General features: G+C 40.5%; 1 protein-coding gene across 1 annotated transcript; it reads left to right on the forward strand.

Annotated features, from left to right (window-relative positions):
- Nucleotides 1-733: 733 nt before the first annotated feature.
- Nucleotides 734-14,023, forward strand: LOC139727946 (uncharacterized). Its single transcript, XM_071638918.1, has 11 exons — nt 734-775; nt 4,914-5,085; nt 6,050-6,177; nt 6,693-6,857; nt 7,989-8,243; nt 10,024-10,203; nt 11,033-11,140; nt 11,658-11,819; nt 12,275-12,451; nt 12,891-13,004; nt 13,748-14,023. The coding sequence occupies exons 1-11, from the start codon at nt 734-736 to the stop codon at nt 14,021-14,023; spliced, it is 1,779 nt and encodes a 592-aa protein (XP_071495019.1).
- The last annotated feature ends 2,272 nt before the right edge of the window (nt 14,024-16,295 follow it).

Raw genomic sequence — 16,295 nt, forward strand, 5'->3', positions numbered from 1 at the left:
TTCCTTTTTCATAACATTTTCGTTTAAAAAACGACACATTCTTTACAGTAATTATATCATTTTTTCACAAAGGTTGGCAGTGAAAATGATTACAATAAACTGAAAGTAAATCACCGTAAGCTGTGAATACTTCTTTCCAAAAAAGATTACAGGTATGTGAGGCTTGTTCAAATAAAAAATCACTTCCGAGACTCAGATCTAATTGATAGGTCTGGGGCAAAAATATTCTCAATAATTTTTCTGACCATTTATCCCTAGTATTCAAATAACAATCGCCTAATCGATTATTTTCATTGCTGGTACACATTAGCGAGGTATTTGGCCCGCGATCAATACGTGTCCTGCTACAATAAACTTGAAAGATAAAGAGTTTTTATTGAATTGTCACACATTTTAATGGATCACTGTAATTCATGGTTAGGTGGCTCGAAAATTCATATTATTTTGTCGTAGGTAGTCTGAGGTAAGAAAATAAATGTGTGCCTCATTTTTTCTGGCGACGGAGATTTTACACTTCGTCCATCAAAGTGCCTGCAAAGCGCACTCCTAGGGCGCCCTCTATTGAACAGGACCATCTAGAAGCTGTGCCGCGGCTGTCGTGTCTTGTCTACGGACTGTGTATGTTGACATCTCGCCCAAATTCATGTTTTGACAGAAATGACCATTAGTGTGTTCCACAGTTTGCTCAGGAGGCATTAGTTTTAGCTGTGAAAGACCAAGCTACGTACACATTATGGCAGATAATTGGGCACACTTTCCTGGTGGTGGAGCAGAGGTGAGTTGCCGTGAAGTAAAAATTCACAAACAGGACAAAGCGTGTATGGGACTATGAGTAGGGTTCTATTTATTATTCACCGCGCCGCTCCGCTCTCCATCTCTCACACTGCAAACTGTATCATATAGTGCAATGTACATCTGTCACTACTGGGTATCTGTTGCTGATGTGTGTCCCGTCGGAACCATGTATGAACAGAGACACAAGGTCCAAACTTCAAATCAAATTTGCTCAATCTTCCTTCAACCCCCCCCCCCCCTCCCCCATGGTAAACACTTGACTAAATTAGATATTCTAGTGAACATTTGAGTCAACGGTGTTTGGTTTCTGCTCCAACCAAATGCACCTGATTTTCAAAGTTTCTCTGCGCACAGGTTAAAACTTGTCAGATTTATCGTGCAGGCCTACATCACAATGTAAATCTCTCATCCAAACACAGCCACATTTCACTGTGTCTCTCGTAACATACCATTGTACATGAAGATTGCAGAGCATACAAGTAGTCCAACATGTTAGAGTGGGACCCGACCTTGGTAGTTAGGAGTCTGACGTACAGAAAATCAGAAAACCCGAAGACCACACAATTATTACAGTGCTAATATAAACTGTTAAAGATGACCGGTCCTTTTCACAAAATAGATAGATCTAGACCTCTAGATCTCTAGATCTATGTGATGTCTACAAACTGACGCACCATGCACACGAACCCGGTATTCAACGTAGTCATCCATGATTACGATGATCCCATCCAGCCAACTAACGTCGACAGAAACACTGAGATACTTCATCTGAATACGGTGGCTGAAAAAGCCTGCATATAGTAATGGATCCATAGCCATTGGCGCTAGTGTACTGTCGCACCTGTTTGTCAAATGATCTCCAAACATGCACAAACTCACCCTTGTTATTCAGTAACCTAAAATGCATGCATCGGGGTTTCCAAAGTCGAATAGAAGTTAAGTTTTAACGCTTTTAGTATCTACAAATGTTGGAAAATCATTGGAAAATCTTGATTGCTTGAAATGCTGCTCTGTACACAAGCACAGTATGAATACGTTCAGCGCTTGCACTTAGGGTTGATCATTTGGTCTGAATATAGCCACACAGCGGGTTTTTCTATGGTGCCGTTGAAAAGCTAGAATTTGTTTTTCTCTTTTCCTTGGCCAAATCTTGCATTGGCCCGGTTGGAGCTTCAAAACGGGCGAGCGCGTGCACGCGAGTGTGTGCTACCACTTATATCTTGCTTTTTTTTTCCTATCTTTTCTTTCAATTTTAGTTAGAAGCTACAGCTAAATTTGTCTTTCCTCCCTGTCAATCATTTCTTTGTGGTTTTCCTCTTGTTTAACTTTCTCAATTTCCTCTCTATTGTACTAGCTTCTGCCCAACTGTTCTTTGTTTACTTCATGGGTTGTTTTTCCCTCCAACTACAAGGGTCTTTCCTTTCTATCCTCTACAATATCTCTGTCTTTTGTGTCGTTCTAATGAATTTTTTCATTATTTCCTTTTCAGCCTGTATAATTCTCTCTTTCCTTCCTATTCATCTTTGCCTTCATCCAGTTTTGATTCATCTCTCATTACTCACCCAGTGCTTTTTCTGTCCCCTGTAGTTTTCTCTTTGCTTTCCTCTTTTCTTTTCAAACATATCCATCTCTCCCTTGCCTTCCTTTATAATTCAAGTTTCTCTTCATTCCTTCCATTATCTTTCAGTGTACTCTCTGTATTGTGAATCTTTTGTTTCATTTTTTCCCAGTTTTTTAAATATTTTTTATTTCCTTTTTCCCCTTTTTCCTAGCCTTATGGGCTTTATATTATTTCACCCTTGTCCTATAACCACATTTTTCACAATCTTCTTTCATTCACATATACAAACACGCACACACACACGCACACACACACACACACACACACACACACTCACTCAGCACGAACAACCCCAATCATCAATCGCTAGACCGCGACTCGGTACAAGATGAGAGAAAGGCGGAAAAAGTATTATCTTTTTAAAGATACCATAGGAGAACTTGCTCTGTAATTGCTATATGTAGCTACATTCAGATCAATCGCAGCTCACTGCCGTGCGTAAACGTGATTTGTACACCGTGCTGTGCTGTCTGCTCCTGCCTGTGCAATGCAGTTATGGAGGGAACTAGCTGCGATCAACATAATCCGACAAGTGATAAAGTGTCAAAACGGTGAAAATTCCTTTTCTACTGCACTTGGATATCACTCAGATGCAAGTATTCAAGGCTGTTGGATATTTAGAGTGAGTTTGTGCATGTTTGGAGATCATTTGACAAACGGGTGCAAAAGTACACTAGCGCCTGACCATTAATAACTTGCATGGGCCATGGTCGCTGGGCGTGGGCCTGCCGGCCGGGACTTCATAATCACTGTGAAGGACTGGAACTATCTTCCCTCCCTTTTTTGGAAGTATTCAATTTAGGCCCTACAGCAGATCAAAGTCAACAAAAATTAACTACATTTAGTTCTAAATCTCACATCATATTATCATCAAGGGCAAGTTAGCATGGATGTGTCTGCTGAGGACATTTTGCTGACAAAACCATCCAGATCCAGATCCAGACAGATTTAATCGTGCAGGGCCCTTGCCCTGCATGGCAGGCACAGGGGCGGCTGAAAAGTTTAGATCTACCACTGCGTCATGTCTGTGTCAGGCCTATAAGCTCTATTCTATGTACGATAGAGGAAGGGAAACAAATCAGAATCTAGGCTGAACACCTTCATAATCTAGTCCAGGTTGAGGGAGTGAGTTTAGTAGAACCCCACCTAATACTAATAGTTCTGAAGAGAAACAAGCAACCTCTCCCAAAAGTCACTCAACATTACACTGTAATGTTTATTGTAGTCACTGCACTGTCATGTGCTTTTCATTGTTACACGTTAATGGGTCAAGCAGTTGAAAGTCTACTTTATTTTTTGATACAAAGCTGCAACCTGTCTTCAAAATTTGAATCAATGGCCTATGGCATGGGGATGATAATATGTCATGTGTTCTATGCTCCTGTCTACACTCCCATTATGTTTTTACTTTAATACTTCTATGCACAGAGAATTTTGTCCAAACTCTTTTACCCATACCTTTACCAAAGATTCTAAAAGATTGATGTGTAGCAACATCTGGGCTTCCAGGTCTATCCTCTCATTTGTCACTTTCATCCCACTTTATTGGTAGAGGGTTCTACAGTCCAAAAAGAAAAAGAAAAATGTAACTACAGTTGAACCTCGTATCCGGACAAGTCGGGACCGGGGCTCATCCGGATAAGGGATTTGGCCGGATACGGGAGACTCAATGCTTTATACATGTACATATACATACACATGTACTAATGTAGCCCATTGTAGTACCACATGTAGTAATGTGTATACTGCAACCTTTTCATTGTTACACTCAGTAACAGACCCCAAAATAGAGGTTCGTGTTTGCAAGAATGAAATTGTTTTCTTTTATAAATTCTTGGGATGATTTACCTAAATAATTATTAAGAAATGTATCAAGTAGATCTTGAAAATAAACAGTACGAGTCGACGAAACTACGCTTCAAAATTTGATCATCACGGCTCGGCAAAGTCGACTGTAGGTCGCCATTGTTAGATGGTCTCCCTCTCTCTCTTTGTGTGTGTACTGTGTGTGAACAATTTTTGAGTGTTCAATGTCATTCGTTGCTCAGCCAATGACTCGAAACAATGCATGTCTATCTAGTCATATCAACGGCCGTGTATGGACATATATGTGGCAATGCGATATGACAGGACTCGAGCACATAATCTGTCCATGTTCTTGCGATGATTTGGGGATGTTTGGGGGTGTTAAAATGTCTGAAGGTAAGCGATTTGGAGGGAAATTTGATGTAATGTGTAATCATGTTGGAATTAATATGTAATTCATGTGTGTTTGTGTAGGAGTTCTCAAGGAGTTGGGAATCCCCCTTTCCTCCCGTAATTATTTTAAAAAATCACGGCGAGATTGCGTCCGTATAATAGAGAGATCCGGATAAAGGGAGGCCGGATAAGAGAGGTTCAACTGTACTAAAAGGCAAGGCAGGCAGGCAGACAGGCATTGTAGTTACTGCATGTCTTTGAATCAACATTTCATTTTTCTTGCCATATTGATTCTCAGGGTGGAGCTGCCAACAACAACCAGGGTGGAGTAGCTGGAGGAGTAGAAGAGGATGATTGGGATGACTTTGGGGGGTTTGAGGGTGCCACGCCCGCCCCACCTGAGCTCAGCCAACAACTACCAGGAGCTGGTGTGGAGGCGAGTCCGTCGCCATGGGCAACGTTCTCCATGGGTGAGGACTGTAACTAGAGGAGATTTGGATGTCATTTCTATGTACATGTACAATTTGTGTGATGACTATATGCACTTTTAATTTGGGTGGATTTGCTCCAATGGTTTCTTGTAGCTTGAATTGTAGCTTTATGATTTCCATGATGCTTTTTTGATATTTTACTGCCGGGAGAATTTGCTGCCCTTCACAAACAAAGTGCACTGATGAGAATCAAAGACCCAGTAGTGTGGGATACCACCAAATTGGAAGGCTGGCCTGACTTGGATATATTTGGGAATCTCCGTAACAAATTGTACACTGCCCACACGCAGCTGGAGAATCTAAACTGGAGTCGAATGTTACCGATGAATGTGCGCTTCAATGTACATATTTGCTGACCGGCACTTTTATCCCAGCAGGCCTGTGCAAGTGTTGTTATTATGAATATACCCCAATGGACAGCGAATGAAGATAGATTCAGCCAACCTTCCCACCGCACAGCCTCCCCATGCTACTGGATCTTTAAACTCGTTGAGGATGAGTCCCAAGTATTCTTGGGCAAGTGTCTATGGGAAATATGTGTTGTAGCAAAATCAGCCCGTCCTCAACGGGCTAAGACTTTGAAATTTGAATAAATACTCTCAACCAATTTCTACAAAGTTATTTCAACCCTTTGCTGATATTAACGATTCCTATAGTAATTTCAGTGAAAAGTAACTGGTCATAGAAAATGAACTAAAAAAAAAGGTTATTGCTTTGCATTTGGACACATATTTTCATGCTAAATCTTGTAAATTTATGAAGTGCTATGACTGCAGCTGGTGATGTATTTCCCCTGCATCGTAATTAGAGGCTGTTGACTCGGTATCAGAATATGCTTCACCTCACCTCTGCTGAGTATATTTCAAATAGATGTACCATCGTACGACAAAGCCATTAATTGGAAGGTTGCGGACATGCCCATTTTCTTCCTCTTGTGACCCAGGTGCTGCTAGTCAACCTGACCTCCTGATAGCCCAGTCTCGCCAGCCACAGCCCCAGCCACAGCCGGCCCTTGACCCTCCCTTTGCCGACCCCGTCCCCAAGGGACCGCCACCCGAGCTGGCCTCTCAGGTTAGTTTCATTCATGAAGTCAGTGCTGTGATGCTGTCTATTAGAACAATTGATGTTTTTGTATTGATCATAACAAACTCTGTATGCCTTATATTTTTTGGCAATTGCAACATTTTGTGAATTAGGACTTGAAAGACAGATTCATGAGTGGCTGAAATCACGATCAATGATTACAGTAAAGGAATGAGCAAAAGAACAATCAATTATTTAAATGTACCAACCTTATACACACATAGTCACTTCATTTGCAATAAGTATGAGTGATAGGATGAAGAAATCTGTTCATCAGCTGTCATACCCATATAACAACGTTCTTGGTAGAATAAACTTCTTTCCAGCAAGCATGGATTATACGGAATAGCTACTGTTAGCATACAAGGATAGATCTTGCCAACACTATGCACAAACACCAATATTCATTCAATATTTTTCTTTCTTTTTGGAGAGTGATATCAAATTTCTTGCTAATGAGCTTTCATTTTTTCTCTGTTTTACGACTATTCCTCGTGACACAGGCAGAGGCATCCATGCATGCACAGCAGCAGGCTCAGCACAACGGCTCAGCAGCCGCTGCTGCAGCGTCAATAGAGGGAGCCCCATTCAACGAACCCAGAGAGCGCCCTCTAGGCAGAGTGCCCAGTGGCCTGGATGGCATTGATATTAACCTGGATGATGAGGAGGTGAAGACTGGGGTTGTGCTTCCTGTCAAATTGTTGAACTTCCTGTTAAATTGCTGTATACTTATGGACAGTCTTTATGTTTGATTGATCAAGCATTTGAGCTTGTATTACCTCCCCATCCCCTCCCCCCCCCCAACAAATTATAAGTGTTTATATAACACCTAGATAGATCCTTGTCATTTGATTGGTACAACAATTTGCTATTGATCATTCGTCTCATGTTACTGTTATGTCATTATTTGTGCAATTGTGGCTCCATTGTTCCATTGTACGCACACCGAGAGCTCGGCACACTACGCATGTAAACCGCTTGCGTTTGCAGTGTGTATGCGATCCAGTGCGCCAGCATAAAAGAGCTCAGTGAGCACTCTCTCAATCTCAGATCCCACACAGCATTCTCTCTTGTTTCTAAATTTATAAAACATCAAATGACAAGGATCTATTTTAGACATTATATAAAACAAATAATAAATGTTTTTCATTCATGCAATGGACGGAACATTTCATTCAGTAAAGGATGAAATGACTGATCATTTCATCTTTCACCTCATGAAATATTCTGTCCATTGCACTCATAAACCTTCACTATTTGTGTAATATTTACAGCAGACATTTCTAAATGTAATACGCCATCATTCTCTATTTTATTTTGTTTTGGTTTGGCATGGGAAGGTTTACAAGGAAGGAAGGAGACTTGTTGGCAGGTAGTCCAGTGTGGACTTTATTAGATGTACAGACATTGTGTGTGATCATGATTCTGTAGGGTGCTGGACAAGCAGCTGCCAATGCTTTTACTGTTTGAAATGGGGAAATTATGTTACTACAAATAAGAAAACCATTTAAGCAAAACATTGAAAGACACCAGAAATATATATCATGAAGTGGAGGTTACTTAATGACATTCAAACACAAGCATAGTGATCAAATAAGAATCAGCGGTGAGTTTAGCTGGTGTTAACACTGTTAACTCTGATCTGAAAAAATGTTAACACGATATAAATGTTTAGAGTTTGATTCTCAAAGGAAGAATCATTCTTTCCAGAAGACAGACCGTGAGTGAATGATGAGTTTGGAAGTGAACTTTGTTGCTATGTGGTGATCATCATAATGCCATCATTCCACTTTGCCCAGGATGCCCCACGATCTGTCTCCAGCCAGCAGTCCCTGGACGTAGCCCCGCCCCACGAGAACGGCCGCATCAGCGAGTCGGAGGCTGCTGCAGCGCTGGACGGTCCCCACGGAGCCCCGGCCCCGGTGCCCCGGGTACCAGATGGTATGGGGCCCGAGGGACCGGGTGGCAGGGAGGTGGCGGAGATTGCGGCTCGGGTTTCACAGATGGAAGAGGAGCTGTCTGTAGCAGAGAGAGAAAAGCTTCGACTACAGAGGGTAAGGAAGTCCAGTCTCATCAATAAAATGTTGGTCATGCTTACAGACAAATTATGGTATCAATTGTTTTTTTTTGAAAAATTGAATTTTTCGTAAAGATTTGTGTTCAGATCAGTGGTAGCCTTGTAATACTATGATGTCATTCCCTCATCTATCCTGCATATATTATGAAGGTGGGACTAATGTCACTATTAGTACTACTTCTACTTGATGGACACATCAGAGATAGAGTACACAGTGCCTTGCCACGTGTATCTGTCAAACATCCGTGTTTGCATGTATGTACAATGCTATAAAGAAAATATAAAAAGAAATCCCACAAATCTCAGTTTTTATGCCTCCGCAACGAAAGTGGCCGGAGGCATTATGTTTTTGGGTCGTCCGTCCGTCCGTCCGTCCGTCCGTCCGTCCGTCCGTCTGTCCGTACGTCCGTCTGTCCCTTTTTGTTTTTGTCGATATCTCAAGAACCGTGTGGTGGTTTTACATCAAACTTGGTATGAGGGTATATCCTTGGGGGATAATACTTTGTGTGGATTTTAGGGTCACAGGGTCAAAGGTCAAAGGTCACAGGTTATTTTGTGAAAAAAAAATTGAAATTTCATGTTTTTCTCCATATCTCGCAAATGGTTCAAGGTATCTTCATGGAACTTAGTATATATGCTTGTACCGATGGGCAGTGATTATCTAGGGAAGTTGGGGGTCATGGGTCAAAGGTCAGGGGGTCAAAGGTCAAGGTCAACTCCTCAAAGTATCACTACTTTCCTTAAAATGCAATATGCCTGAAGGTTTTTTTTAAAAAACTTGATGTATGGCATGTATTACCCAATATATATTTTTGGGGAAGTTTCTTGCCAAAAGGTCAAAGGTCAAAAGGTAAAAGGTCAAGTGAAAGTGCTAAATTGTACTTTTTCCTCCATATCTCGAAAGTAACTCAAGGTATCATCATGAAACTTACATATTTATGCATGTTCAACCTAAGAGTGATTCTCTTTGGAACTGTGAGGTCAAAAGTCAAAGGCCAGGTTTAGATAATGCTATTTTCCCATTTGATACTGAAATTATACTTTTTCTCAATACCTTGAAAATTACTCAATGCATAAACTTATAAAAGGGTCAAAAGTCAAGTAAAAATCATCAGTTCCCCAAATACCTGCGCTCTGACATTTTAATCATTCATCCAATTGAACCTAGTTCTAGGAAAGTGAACATTCAGCACATTTGTGTCAAACCTGTCGTTTTAATATTTTGCCAATTGTGTGAAACTGTCATCACACATTGTCAAGACATTGTACTATAGACCTGTTAGGAGAACCATGCATTATGGCGGAGGCATATCAGTAGCCGTAGCGATATATCTAGTTTGAAAAAGTATGCATTTCCTCCACTTGTTAATTTTTTCCCCTGCTTTCTGAGAGGTAAGTGAATCCCTCTTTCATTTTGATAGAAATATGAAAATATGTGGATTTTCTCTCTACTGTCTTTATATCATTGTATTTATGTGACATCACAAACTGTAGTAATCTTCTTATCCAGCGATGGCTGCACAGAAACTTTAAAAATTCATCACATGTGAATGGATTGTTCAATTTTCCTCAGAATTTCACCGATGTGTTCTACTAAACTGTACTGAATTCTCTCAATCCACACATATATTGGGTGAACTTGTCCTTTAAAGTCATTGACCTCATTTAGCTGGAAGCCATCATTATATCACTGTCTTGTGAAAATATGTGAAACTTGATCCTGGATTATTTTCTTTTATAATGTATGTGTCGATTAGGACAAAGAGGAACTCCAAAGGAAGATTGAAGCTCTTGAGCGAGAGGTCGAAGGTCATCGTGTGGAGGCGGAGCAGCAGCAAGAGAGATATAACGAGGTGCAGACGAGACACGCAGCAGAGATTGAGGAGATAAGGCGGGCGGGACATGAAGCATTGGCTGTGATAGTGGAAGAATACAAAGTAGGTGTACCACCCCTCGACTCTCACATCAAATGTTACACACTTCTGTAGATTAACTTGTTTCCAAAACGTTGTTGAAACGAACTCGCAACTTCTCTGCATGTTAAAAACTTATGATCTTTTATATTTCAATGCTGCAGTCTGGTGTGGTGACTTTTGTTACTAAAAGAAAATGCTACCTGATTGGTATGAGTATGCCAGTCCATATATGACAATGAAGAAAGAGTTCATGTTTAGCCAATCTTGAGGATAACCCTAATTATTTGAAATGCAGGTACTCCTTCAGCATTTTTTTTAAAGCATCAATAAATTGTGAGGCGTGACTTGTAGTTGCAGAGCGGGAAATTTTCTGTTACGATTGGTACTTCAAATTTAGGTAAAGGAGTTTTCTTTGAGACATGCAGTGTTCATCTCTTGTATCATATGAAGTGTTGTTGTCTGAAGCAAATGTATCATGGGCAGTAACATTTTAATGAAGATACAGAATAGAATTATTACACAGCAGATTAGCAGAGACATATATCGTCATGCGACAGGCAGAATGATATTTGCTTGAATGCCTGTGTTCCTTCCGTAGACCCTTTGTGGCCTTCTGCGACACATTTTAAGATCTCTTCTGGATGACGTTGTTGAAAACACCATGTGAACAAAAACCTTGATAAGAATTCAACTTGCTTGTGAAAGACCAAGTGGTTTCATCTCATAATCACAGCTCCATTTTAAGCCAGCCACTCCTTGATAACTGCAGTGAAAACTGCTGTCGCGTGCATGATGGTAATCTTTACATATAGAATAAGGGGAATTTCTTTGCCTTCTCTGTGTGCTCCAGGAATTATGCAAATGTGCCGTTGCCAAGCAACAGGAAACGAGTGAGCAGCAGCTGCAGGTGGCAGTGGCTAGAGAAGTTGAGAGATGTCAAGAGTTATTACAGGAACAGGTGAGTACCTTGGCATTATGTGTTGAGGTCTTTGTCTTGTGTTGTTATGTGGTTAATGGATGTATACATCTTGTGCACACTCATACACAACTGGACTTTTTGCAGGTCTGTCTGAGACTTGGGTCATGCTTGATAAGTGTTTGGGTTATGAGAATAGATGTATGTTGCCATACAAATGCTATGAGTCATCATCATCATCATTATGTGGCTAATGTGGGTTTGTGTGTGTTCGTCATTGTATACACACACACTCACATACATCCACACATATACATGATTACACTTTTTGCAAATAAGCTACCAAATCACTTTTTTTCTCATGTACTTGTTCTAGAGATTTTGCAAGGTTATGATCAGTCTTCTTTGAGAATTCTGGGTTTTGTGAGTGTGTGTGTGTTCCTGTTTTGATATGTCCTCTTGTTATCAGTGTAAGTACTTTCATTGCCATTCCATGCTTTTTATCCTGTAGAGTATGTTCTTTGTTGTAATCTTTGTCACCATTTTGGGGTTCCTCCAGCATGCTAGGTTTGCCTCAGCCTTGGAGGAGGAAAGGGGGAGGTGTGAGAGGAGAACGGAAGAAGCCCTACAGGAGCAGCTGGAGACTCAGAGAAGACATATAGCAGAGTGCTTGAAGGAGGAGAGGGAGAAAAGTAGTGCCGAAACCAGCAGATTATTGAAGGTATGGGACTATTATGCAGTCGGATAAAGTCAGAATACTGTTAACCCATTCATTGTGAGACTCTGCACATGATTAATCAGCATCAGCATCTGGGAATCTACACCCTGCAAGCAATGCCTCTATGTAGATTCCTCATATTTCACATATTCAGTCATCGTAATGGGGGGGGGGGGGGGGGGGGGGAGGAGGTAGGGCGGCTGTATGCACAAGCTATATGTACTTGCAAATAACAGCTATAAGGAAGAGGAAATGTATGTTCCATTTCCAGATAGGAACGAGGGAAGTGGGATACTTTACACTACAGGCACATTAGAGTGACGCTATTACTTTACTTTTCACATTTTCAAACTGCATTTATTTTGTGAAATTTGCTGATTTTTGTTGTACGTGAGGTTTGATGATAATGTGAAACAGCAAGTCTTGTCATCACAGCATGGATTGATACCTCTCTACAGGACACACAGGAAGAGAGTCGGACGGCAGTGAAGAGCGCCCTCGAGGAGGAGGTAGGAAGAACCTCAAGATTGATTGAAGAACAGAGGCAGGAGGCCCAGAGGCAGATGGAGGAGGAACAGAAGAAGCACAGGGAAACGATGGAGAGAACGTTGGAGGAGGAGCGACAGAAGAGTAGGGTGAGGTGCCTCAGGAGATGGACTGAAGGGCGCCCTCTGTGGGCCCAAAGTAGACATGGGGGAAAATGAAGAACTTGGGGATAAATGATAGATATAAACTTACATTCATTGCAGTTGAATCAATCATTATTGCATAGTAATGGCTGGAATAATGTTGATGATAATGGGATTGACAATATCTCCGATGAAATGAGTGGTGATAACAACTATAATACTGATTACAGTGATACAAATGGTATGCTAATAATTGTGTTAGATATGAATATGACAGTGATAATGAAAATGACAATAACATTACCTAAACTGTTGAATGAGCAAGGTTCATTGGTATATCTACAGCAAGAGGAAGTGACAGATTCAGAATACTTTTTATAAATAGTTGACATTCTACCATCCGTTTCATGATGTGGATTATACCAATCGGTATTTTCTGCTTCAGGAATGGATGAGGAAAGCTCTCGAGGAGGAGCGGCAGCACCACCAGCAAGAGCTACGAAAGGTGGTGGAGAAGACGAGAGAGGAGACGATAGCATTCTGCAGGGAGCGACAGAAGGTTTGAATCCATCTCTTTATCTTCTGCTTATTCAGAGAGAAACAGGAAGTTATCTTATACATGTAGATATAAGAAGAATAAATCATATTATATAGCACATATCACACACACACACAACAAAAAACATTATTGACATCTTGATCAGTGCAGATCAGAGATAGATTCAGTTTTGCATCTCATCAAATGCACAAAATGCCTGTAGTGGCTCTCTGACACAGGATTTCTTCTGATGATGAGGATGTCAACGTGAGGTGGAAAATGGAGCTACAATCCTGAGCAAGTAGATTGCAGAGGTTTTATTTTTCTATCACATGTTACCAACTCAATTATGCACTAAAATACACCACCAGGTGAGAAGTTTGTCTAAAGATAAAATGTTTTGCACAGCAGAACTAATGTCACTAGTGTCTCAGAGAAAGAAGAAATAAAATATGTGTAGAAAATGCTGTTATGAGTGTTATCGACTTTGTTCGGATATCAAGTCATCAAAATGAGATGGTCAGTTGATCTACCAGGTGGATGTACTTTCCGTTTAATTCCACCCTTGAGTAATCTTCAGTATGGTATAGATTTCAGAGGCTAATTCCATGTACTACTATTAATCACTTAATGGACAACCATTCAATTGTTAAGAGTGTTTCTGTGCGGCACAATACCTGAAATTGGTCAATTTCCAATCAGAATTGAAGCGTAAGGACACAAAGAAAAAAATAAAACTTGCATGTTATAATTCTCGGATGCAGGCGGATGCAGTGTTGAGGCAGCGTTCCCTAGCAACCATGGATCTGTTTGTGGAGAGCACCAGACAGCAACTCAAGGTCCTGCTGGAGCAGCCGAATCCGGAGCTGAGCCTCAGGCATCCCGTCTCATCCTCATCACCACCATCATCATCATCATCATTATCTCTCCCATCTTCATCTTTACCATCGGCAGCAGCAGCAGCATCCACCATGTCAACATCAGCAGGGAATGAAGCAGCGTTAGAGACCAACCCCAGCCTCCACAACTCCACCTCGTGATAAAAATGTCAACCTCTCTCTATTTCTGTAGTCATAATTTTTTATCCTTCTCCCTCTCTCTCTCTCTCTCTGTCTCTCTTATTGCACTGTCCTGTGTGTTTGTATTGGAGAAATAAACAGATAGATGTCTTTATGAAAACTCACTGCGCAATTATATATGTGTATATATATATTTATATTTATATACCACAAAAACTTATCTAGTTTGACAGTTAGCACATAGCAATACCAGCCCGCCACCCCCCAGAAAAGAGAAATGAAGGTCAGAAGAAAGCAACTAATGCCAATGCTAACTTTATCTGTACATTTTTTGTGAAGCGCTGTAAATCATTCCCATTCTCTGCTGACTACGTATTTATGCTTAGAGTGTGGTTGACATAAATATTACACAGCTGTAGCGTCTCTCTGAAAATAATGACATTTCTTTATGTCCAAATAGTACAGCAGGGTGCTACATAACTTTTTTTTTTAAAAACCACTTACCCAGTCGGGCAAGCAGATTTTCAAATTGTTGCAGAACACTTGCCTGAACATCAATTTTGCTAGCCCCAAAAAGAAATTCCAAAAATATAAGAAAATGATATTAAAAAGATAACTTGTAAAGGGCTTAATAGGACACAATCATTTGAATAGTCAGCACACCCTTAACACACTGGAGTGACAAACTTGGTTCAGTCGAGTGTTGGTGTTGCTTTGCATTGGAGCTTCTTCACATAAAGTGTTGGAAAGTTGCTGAAATGAAATTAAAGTGCATTGTATCACTAAACAGTCATTTTCTTTGGGCTTCTGTATGGTTGACTTTGTGGGTTGTAGGGGGAAAAGTTAGAAAAAGTGGCTTCAAAACTTTTGGCTTGCTCATTGTTCCAAAATACTTGCCTGACTTTGGTTTTCACTTGCCCCGGGTCAATCAGGCAAACGCTTATGTAGCACCTTGTACAGCTTCAAAGCCTTCCTGAATTGGAGTTTAGCTTTGCCCATTGAGATGTTAGTAACACAGGAGCATCTCCCTGTTTTTCTCATGAAACCTCCCTGATCGTAATGTGTGCAACTATTGGATGCCAGGATTTTAGCTGTAGGTGGCTCAGAAGCCAAGATAGTACAGGCATCCCTTGAGCCAAACATGTCCTTAAGAACAACAGGTCATCTCGAAATCTTAATCGGTGATGAATTGGGTAGATTTATAACTCTTGGAATGGATCAGCAGCAAGCTTCAAGAGGTCTATCTTCTTCTCTGTAGTCGCCATGGTAATGTGACGACATCATCAACATTACCTGGGGCCCGTTGCATAAAACTCCAACCGGATTTTTTTCCGGTTGAAATCACAAAATTCTGGTTGGAAACTCCCAACCAGAGTTTTTATGCAACGGATTTTACGTTCTTAGGTTAGCAACCTTAAAAAAGTTTTATGCAACGGGACCCTGATGTTATCACAAAGCCTGACTGCCTGCTTGTCTATCGGCAGTCACTGGAGTCAGTTGATTGGCAAACGAAGCAAACAGCTAGGGTGAGAACAAGAGAGAGATCTCAGTGGACTTCCAAGAACTACATGAAATATAGCACTGCACTAAAGTATGTCTGTCGTGATTGCTTCATGTTAGTTGTCATTCTTTGTACACGGTGTAGAAAGAATATTGAACGTTTGCTTGTGTGTCATGTTGCTAAGCCAAGGTGTGTTGTATCAAGTGTTACACAGTGTCACACTTCTGTTAGTGTGTTCTGTGTAAAAGATATGTATTCAAGATATGTATAGGTCTCATATGTATGATGGTGGTAAAGATAACTGTTGAAATGGTAAAGATCTATTCAACAGTAAAGCAATACCATTGCCACATAAGAAATTATTTAGATGTGGGTATTTTTTATTACATATTACTTGTTTCACATTGACTGTATGGGTTTCACACCCTTCAATATTTCTCCATCGAAATTAATAAAGAAAATCAGACAAATGTTAGATTCAAAGTCTTTTTTTTTTCAGGTAAAATCACCTAATTTCACTTCCATTCTAAAGTCATAAAGGAAAACTTTACTGCTGAAACAGAGCATGTGAGTCCTGCAAGACTTGCAGTTTCTTTCTTCATGCATAATTGCTGCCTAACAACAGTTTCCTAGGACACAGCATGAATTGTCCATTCATCTAAATTTCAAATTTTTAAATTTTCACTTGTCTTCTGACAGTGATTCTCTGTGGGAATTCATCCATGTCATTTGCAAAACAAACAAACAAACAAACAAAAAACAAACAAAAAACAAAAACCTATTAACAAACTA

The sequence above is a fragment of the Diadema antillarum genome, unplaced genomic scaffold (assembly GCF_040938485.1).
Source record: "Diadema antillarum isolate AM-2024a unplaced genomic scaffold, OU_Dant_1.0 seq00000160_RagTag, whole genome shotgun sequence".
In the NCBI taxonomy this organism is placed as follows: Eukaryota; Metazoa; Echinodermata; class Echinoidea; order Diadematoida; family Diadematidae; genus Diadema; species Diadema antillarum.

Bases quoted from the DNA above. Each gene is read 5' to 3' on its own strand.
- LOC139727946 (XM_071638918.1), top strand. From the start codon at position 734: ATGGCAGATAATTGGGCACACTTTCCTGGTGGTGGAGCAGAG. The intron at 6,178-6,692 runs GTTAGTTTCATT...CTCGTGACACAG, and splicing joins CACCCGAGCTGGCCTCTCAG to GCAGAGGCATCCATGCATGC. The intron at 11,141-11,657 runs GTGAGTACCTTG...GGGTTCCTCCAG, and splicing joins AAGAGTTATTACAGGAACAG to CATGCTAGGTTTGCCTCAGC.